General features: G+C 45.6%; 1 protein-coding gene across 2 annotated transcripts in view; it reads left to right on the top strand.

The window, feature by feature from the left end:
- Positions 1 to 8,663, top strand: part of CHN2 (chimerin 2) — a 411,135-nt gene extending 402,472 nt beyond the window's left edge. For both annotated transcript variants that reach the window (XM_077268847.1, XM_077268848.1), the window contains exons 12-13: positions 2,800 to 2,905; positions 4,389 to 8,663. In XM_077268847.1, coding sequence (XP_077124962.1) covers positions 2,800 to 2,905; positions 4,389 to 4,560 — 278 coding nt within the window. In that variant the 3' untranslated portion in view covers positions 4,561 to 8,663. The remainder of the gene's footprint in view (positions 1 to 2,799; positions 2,906 to 4,388) is intronic.
- Positions 8,664 to 8,916: the final 253 nt, after the last annotated feature.

Raw genomic sequence — 8,916 nt, forward strand, 5'->3', positions numbered from 1 at the left:
AGTGAGCTGTCGGGTTACAGCTGATATAATGCTTTATGGAAAGGGAAGAGAGGAGGAAGAAGAAGCACTGAACACAATGAAAGGTCAGGTAGACACAGCCAAACAGAGCTGCAGCTTCAATCAACTGTTTTAGCTCTTTCCAGTGTTGATGTCACAGCCACACAGCTCAGTACTACTGTACTATGTCTTCCATCCATCTGCTTTTACCATTGTGCTTTAGTGAACAACAGGGATCAATCTCTTTGTGTGTGCTGTGTTTAGGCATCATAATAGCTGATAGTCTCTACCCACTAGTTCAGAGGGAACTAAGAGAAAACAGGGAAAACAGATAAAAAATGCAGGATATCTATAATATAACGCTGGGAGCGTCACTCTGTCCGAAGCCTTTATAGACTGCGCAAGCGCAAGCGCCGGCGCAGTCTGGACCCACAGAGTGACGCTCCCAGGAGATCGCGGTATGCGTAAGCACTGAACGCACACCGCGATCTCCAACGGAGAAGCAGGGACGAGCCACGGAGCCAGGAGGGTGAGTATATTTACCTGTCCTCCGTTCCACCGCTGCGCGAGCCTCCGTCCTCCACATCCTCTGCCTGAGACGTTCAGTTCAGAGGGCACGATGACGCGCTTAATGCGCGCCGCCCTCTGACTGAACAGTCACAGCCAGAGGACAGGACCCGGAAGATGGAGCCGCGCGCAGCAGTGAAACGGGGGGACAGGTAAATATAGCAAGTGCTGGGGGCCTGAGCTAGCGGCGACTCCGGCACCTGACCCCCACAGCGCGCCGGTGTCCCCGCCTGCTCAGGCCCCCAGCACAGCCACGCACAGCCACCCGCACTCACCAGAGCCACGCACAGCCGCCCGCACTCACCAGAGCCACGCACAGCCGCCCGCACTCACCAGAGCCACGCACAGCCGCCCGCACTCACCAGAGCCATGCACAGCCGCCCGCACTCACCACAGCCACGCACAGCCGCCCGCACTCAGCACAGCCACGCACAGCTGCCCGCACTCAGCACAGCTGCCCGCACTCAGCAGAGCCACGCACAGCCGCCCGCACTCAGCAGAGCCACGCACAGCCGCCCGCACTCAGCAGAGCCACGCACAGCCGCCCGCACTCAGCAGAGCCACGCACAGCCGCCCGCACTCAGCAGAGCCACGCACAGCCGCCCGCACTCAGCAGAGCCACGCACAGCCGCCCACACTCAGCAGAGCCACGCACAGCCGCCCGCACTCAGCAGAGCCACGCACAGCCACCCGCACTCAGCAGAGCCACGCACAGCCGCCCGCACTCAGCACAGCCACGCACAGCCGCCCGCACTCAGCACAGCCACGCACAGCCGCCCGCACTCAGCACAGCCACGCACAGCCGCCCGCACTCAGCACAGCCACGCACAGCCGCCCGCACTCAGCACAGCCACGCACAGCCGCCCGCACTCAGCACCGCCACGTACAGCCGCCCCCACTCACCAGAGCCACGCACAGCCACCCGCACTCAGCACCGCCACGCACAGCCGCCCGCACTCACCAGAGCCACGCACAGCCGCCCGCACTCACCAGAGCCACGCACAGCCGCCCGCACTCACCAGAGCCACGCACAGCCGCCCGCACTCACCAGAGCCACGCACAGCCGCCCGCACTCACCAGAGCCACGCACAGCCGCCCGCACTCACCAGAGCCACGCACAGGCTGCCCGCACTCACCAGAGCCACGCACAGGCGCCCGCACTCAGCACAGCCACGCACAGCTGCCCGCACTCAGCACAGCCGCCCGCACTCAGCACAGCCGCCCGCACTCAGCACAGCCGCCCGCACTCAGCACAGCCGCCCACACTCAGCACAGCCGCACTCGGGCAGTAGAGCCGGAGAGAGAAAGATGAGAGCAACATATGGCAGAATGGAAACAGGAACAGGCAGAATGGGGGCGCGGGATGGGAGCAGCACATGACAGAATGATTGCGCACGATGGGAGCAGCACATGACAGGATGGGGGTGCAGGATGGGAGCACATGACAGGATGGGGCGCAGGATGGGAGCACATGACAGGATGGGAGCAGCACATGACAGAATGGGGGCACACACATGACAGGATGGGGGTTTAGGATGGAGCAGCATATGGCAGGATGGGGGCACAGGATGGGAGCACATGACAGGATGGGGTTGCAGGATGGAGTAGCGCATGACAGGATGGGGGCGCAGGATGGAGCAGCACATGACAGGATGGGGGCGCAGGATGGAGCAGCACATGACAGGATGGGAGAGCAAGATGGGAGCAGCACATACCAGGATGGTGACCATATACCAATATAAATGCTCGCCACCCGGGCGTAGAACGGGTTCAATAGCTAGTGTTATATAATGGCCAGAGATGTACACATGATTTCATGTACACAGAAAACAGCTTATTCCGAAACTTTACCTGAAACTATAGGTATGCTCTAAACATTTTGCTCCATAATAATTTTAAGGGTGAATAAACATTACAATTATTTTGATGTTCTGTATTCCCTGTTCTGTATACTGTTGTTCAGTGAGGGTCAGGGTCTTAAAATTGCTAAAATCAGAGTACAAAAGTGCTCCACTCATGCTTGTGCAGGACAGTATACAGAACCAAAGACTTCCTATTCTGCCCCTCAGTTTGAGTGACTAGTTGGGAGCCGTGGTCCTGGACTCCAATAAACTAACTGAGAAGGCGCTACAAGACATCCAAACTAATTGAAATGTTCACATACCCTTTAGACTTTGTAGATATTTCTATAAATATATACAATGTAATGTATTGTATGCAAAATTCTTTGTTTAGAAATATCAAACCCAGATGAAAGATTAGAAGCCATACATGAATCACTTATGCTCCTGCCTCCTGCACATTTCGAAACTCTTCGGTACCTCATGATCCACCTGAAAAAGTAAGTATCATTTTTTTCACTTTAAAGGCTACCTGTCTGTTCCCCTGACTGCACACAACCACTAATATAGTGGCGCCCATAGGTATTTCTGCATCCTAATTACCGGTATGTGTTTTGTATAATTTACTAACGCCGCAGTGTTTTAAGAAATTTAGTCTTGCAGCATTGCATATGATAATAAGGCAGGACCAGTCCAGCAAAACAGCATTTCCCCTGGACTAGTCCTGCCTCGGATTTTCTAATCATGTCTCCCTGGTCATGAGTGACAGTCTACATAATTGTCCCACAACAACGAGAATCATATGCAGACTGTAATGCTGGAGTCACACATATAATGTATAAAAAAATCGGTCCATTTTTCACGGCCAAAAGTTGCAGAAATGTTCCCCAACAGTGATCCGTATGTCATCCGTGTGCAATGCGAGGATGCGATTTTTTTCTCATTAAAGTATCCGTGTGACAGGCGTATGTCATCCGTATGGCGAGATTTTCTCGCCGGCCTGCAAAATGACAGGGCAGATATTAATAGCCTAGAGAGGGACCATGGTTATTGCCGCCCCGTCCAGCTAAAAACATCTTCCCCCAGCCACCCCAGAAAGGCGCATCTGTAAGATGCGCATATTCAGGCACTTAGTCTCTCTCTTCCCATTGCCCTGTAGCGGAGGCATATGGGGTAATAAGGGGTTAATGTCACCTTTCAGATGCACCTTTTCTGGGATGGCTGAGGGCAGATGTTTTTAGCATCAGTCGAACATCCCTTCGGCGGATATTAGCTACTCACAAATGGCACTCTTACAAAAACCAGCTGCTGCAGCATCTCAATGAGTATGACCCAGACCGGTGCGCTGAATTTGCAGAGTGGATAAAACAAAAATTTGAGCAGGACCCTCAGTTTACACAGAACATTATGTTCAGTGATGAGGCAAACTTTTTTGGGTGGGCCATTTATATGGATACACCTAAATCAATTGGAAATGGTGACCGTTTTCTTGCGTAGGGTGTCTTGCATTGAAATCTGCTGCAATGACCCGGGTACTGCGTTCACCAGACATCAACATTATTTCTATCTGCTCCTCACGTGTTAACCTCTGCGACATGTCAATGGCTGTAAACAAAGAGAAACTTGTAAATAACTCATAAAAGAATAAATTTATATTAAAACCAAGCACATCATTGTTTTTCTTGGTCAAATTCTTAATAAGTTTGATGTGTCACATGACCCTCTTCCCATTGGAAAAAATAAAGTTGGATCCAAAATGGCCGACTTCAAAATGGCCGCCATGGTCACCACCCATCTTGAAAAGTTTTCCCCCTCCCTCATACTAATTTTCCACAGACAGGAAGTTGATATCAGCAACCATTCCCATTTGATTAACGTTTACCCATGTACATGGCCCACCCTGTAGAACTGAACATTGCTTTTTTCAGAGCTGTTCACTGGCATTTTTATTAAATTTTCATTGCCTTTTATTCCTGATTTCAGGGTGACACAGAATGAGAAGGAGAATCTGATGGGAGCAGAAAACCTGGGAATTGTGTTTGGCCCGACCCTGATGAGACCTCCAGAGGAGAACGCCATGACATCCCTAAATGACATGCGGCACCAGAAACAAGTTGTGCAGCTACTGATACAGAATGAAGACGTTTTATTCTGATCATATGAAGGATCGCTTTTTGCAGTTATTGCTTTAGACAGCCTGAAGCAGCAGAAAGATTCATAGCAAGTTCACGCGCTGAACTTTAGTATCTGTGATACCGCAGATACAGCACATGCCAAATTCTATGATGTAGCATATGTCTCATAGACATATGAACATGTCTCCTTTAGAAAAGGAGGAAGATAATCCAGACAAGATGTTTCTGTGGTTTTCATTTTGCTTTTAAGTTATACTTTAAAGAAAAAATGAGTCCTCTTATCTTTGTGATCTGCAAACTGTGGCCAAAGAGGGGCAGCTCTCCGAATACCCTAACAGCCATTGGATGGGATTGTAGTCTTGCAGCCATCAGAGCGCAGCAGGTTGGAGATCACAGTCCTATCCTGTAAAATACAGGCATACCATACTTTTTTCGATTAGTGTTATCCATACATATCTATTCGCTGCACTGTGTAATCTATACAATGTCTTGTAGATATTGAAAAAAAAAAGTATTTATTGAAAATTGAGTGGTTCAACTATCTCAAACATATCCGTAAACATTGGAAATTCCTTTTGAAGCTCTTGTTAACATTCTAAAAAATACAAATATATGTTTTTTTCATTAATTTATTAAAACCATACCCCACCATAGCAACTTCAAGCGGCTATCCTAAGAATTACATGCTCTTATAGGGTTCATGGCCCCAATTCAATCAAAGCTTTTATACCTAAAACATGGCGTCAAAGTTCTGAAAAGTCGCAAACATTTGGTGCAACTCAGAATCGCTATTGAGCCTGTACACAGCTCTATGCATGGCTTGAAGCGGGAGCTGAATGCCTCTGCCTCCTGAGCAGTGCTCTTCTGACAAGTCTTCTGAGTGATCAGTGAGGTTCTCAGGACCTGAATCCCCAACAGTTTTTTGAGCATTGGAGCACCAGTCATATATTTGAAAAATAAGGGAATATGCATACGGGGCCTTATCTGTGTGAATGATATCTAGTACTGCTATCTTTCCTTGTACAGACCTCCATAAAGATTGACTAAAGGAGTTCCCCCCTTCTTTAAAACTTACTATTCAAGATCCTTAGGTGGCGAATTAATACAAATTCACCCTCCCCGCGATCCTTGCATAAACAATCTGACTTGACGGCTGCAGCTTTCACATTCCATGCGAGTAAGTTCTGTTTTCATGGAATGTGAAGGCTGCAGCCAGTCAGCGGCTGCAGCCGTTACGCAACACTGTTTATGCCAGGAGACGGACAGTAGTAGGTGAGCAAAAGGTTTTTTTTTGTTTGTTTTTGTTTAAATCCCCCTCCCTGGGCCTATACATAATACATTTTAAAGAAAGGAAAACTGTTATAAATTCTTGATCCCTAATGATAATGAGATGACACTTATCGTTTGACAAGACTTTGTGTCCCAGTCTACACAGTAAAGCTGACTCACAAGCTGTATGAGTAGTTACATAAAAATACAAATTTAAAGGGAATCTGTCACCTGTTTCATGCTGCCCAAACCACCTTCACTATTGTATCCGTGTATGTTTTATATGAAATGCTCTGGCGTTTTAGAGAAAATACAGTTAGAAGATCCAGCCGAGGACCATAGCAGTAGATGAGGTTAGTCTGGCACCGGATGAGTGATGGGAGAGCCCTGTCGTTTTAGCAGCGCTGGAAAACAACGCTGTACTAGCCTCATCTCCACCTATGGTTCCTGGCCGGATCTTCTAACTGTATTTTCTCTGAAACATTGGAGCATCTCAGTGGCTCCAATTGTGCAGTCAAGCTTTGATTCATGCTGCATGAAACAGGTTTCCTTTAAACAATATGGCATACTCTGTTCCTAGTACAGTCAGAAGTTCTTCTACTTCCTATACAATAGACTGCCTCTCCATATGAAACATTAACATAAACATTCAGGTCCGCCAATTTAAAGTTCGGAAATGTTGCTTTCTGTGTAGTGAGAGCGTGGCTTGGAGGGGTATTATGTAGCCCAATCTCAGACCTTGAATCTACCAATAAACGTCTAATATAGCCTTGTAAAAGCTATTAAATTGAGATGTCACGAGTCTTGGCTTGTTAGATAACTCTGGGTAATACATCACTGTCCAGACACAGTAATACTGTTACTAGAGTGTCTAACACTCTATACAGATACAGTTAAAAGCTAATTTGGCAACTGTTACTTTGCAGGGATAAGCACTAGTAGACAAATCTAGGTCTCCGGAAGATATTGAAGTGCAGAATTTTGTTAAAATTTCAGTTCTGAATTAGGTACCAAAAAACGTTGGCCATGAGGTTTTGACGCATGGAGAGGACAGGACGAAGAGACATTTGTTGCTGGATATATCTTTTCTGTGATTGAATATTGAACCATTAGCACTTTTTTCCTAAAATAAGTCTTTTCCAGTCCTTTTGGTATTTGATTTTGTTGAAATGTGTACGAATTTACATTTTTGGGGAAAAATATAAGAAATAGTAAAATGAGTGGGGTTTTGTGATTTGTTTTCCTGAACTCTTTGTTATACCACTTGATACAGACCTCACTCCACCTAAACCTCCCTCACCCTAAGGGTCCATGTCTAAAAATCCAAAATGGCTAATTTTTGTAAATAATCCTTTCCTGGCATAGGAAATCAACTGTTTCCTACCGCATTTCTGTTCCCTGAGCCTTGTTTGGAACTTCATATACCCTATAGCATCTGAGGCACTGGCGCTTTACAGTTGAACCCTCTAAAGGGGATGCAGCTTTTCTGTAAATATTGGTTTAGGTGGAGTGCATAATGAAATACAATAAAGGAATAAATACCTGTTCACACTAGTGTCATGGTTTTTATTCCTAACAGAACCATGAGCAGTATGATCAATAAGTTTTCAGAAAGATCCAACTAATCCTGATTGATCCCATTAACTCTGGTGGGTCCATTAGGGTTTTATTTGGAGTTGGGTCTTTTTGACTTCATGAATATCTTTGTAAACTCCTCTTTTATTGGCATCCACGACCTCAAAATCCCCAACAAAGGGGGAAAAATTACAAAAATACAATTTTTTAATTTCATCAAGAAAACTAGACAGAGAAACTGTGTAATGCATGAAGTTTATGAAACTTTCTATTGTGCTGTGCGCAATGTGTTAATTTGTTTTTATATATAGGGTATTCAGGGTATTTTCTTATTTAAAATGATATCAGATTGATCAGACTGATTTATTTATCCTTATAAAACTTATTTCATATTTGAGACCTATCATTGTTCAATTAATACTGCTTAAATTTTGCAAGCAGACTATGGCCCAGATTTATTCATGTTTTTTTCCTTTTTTGGCACATTCTTGGCATGTCATTTACTATATCTTTTGACATCTATTACCCATTTGCTCCAGAATTTAGTGCCATAAAGGAGTTAGGCCGGTGTCACCCTTGCAACTGCAATGCGAGAAACTCGCATCAATACCCGGCACTGCCGCCAGTGGTTCGGACCACAGTGTTCAGCTGCATAGAAATACATGCAGCTGCACACTCCGGTCCTGAGTGCTGACCGAAGTGCCGGTTATTTATGCGCGAGTTTCTTGCATTGCAGTTGCAAGTGTGACACCAGCCTTAACAGCGATCATGGCGTCTTGCTTGGACAGGATTTAGACACATTTTTTAATACAATTTTTTGTAAAAAATGAGAAAAAAAGTTGTCCTCTATTTTTTCTTAACTCTACATATACCCTGGCGTAAAAAAGGACCAGAAGTTTAGTCAGTGTTAAAATTAATGGTAGCAATTTAAGTTGTGACAGTTTTATTAAAGAGCAATGTATTTATTTATGTGGCCATACATTTGTAGCTAATATGGAAATTAATTAGCCGACCAATAGAAGGTAATTTTGGATAGAAGCATTTATATCTTATCCACTGGATGATTGATAAATGGTAGATAAGCATGGGTCCTCCATTAGTATCCCCACTGGTCTCTAGAGCTCCTAGCCACAAGACAGTGACAAGGAGGAGTTTGAATGTAGCGTAAAGCAAGTGTGCGTCCTGATGCTACTTTCAAAGTCTATAACACCAACCAAACAGGCAAACTCACCAATTTTGATAAAATGAGACCAAATATATATATATATATATATATATATATATATATATATATATATATATATACACTCACCGGCCACTTTATTAGGTACACCATGCTAGTAACGGGTTGGACCCCCTTTTGCCTTCAGAACTGCCTCAATTCTTCGTGGCATAGATTCAACAAGGTGCTGGAAGCATTCCTCAGAGATTTTGGTCCATATTGACATGATGGCATCACACAGTTGCCGCAGATTTGTCGGCTGCACATCCCAAAGATGCTCCATACAAGGCAGGATGGATCCATGCTTTCA

The sequence above is a fragment of the Ranitomeya variabilis genome, chromosome 6 (assembly GCF_051348905.1).
Source record: "Ranitomeya variabilis isolate aRanVar5 chromosome 6, aRanVar5.hap1, whole genome shotgun sequence".
Classification (NCBI taxonomy): Eukaryota; Metazoa; Chordata; class Amphibia; order Anura; family Dendrobatidae; genus Ranitomeya; species Ranitomeya variabilis.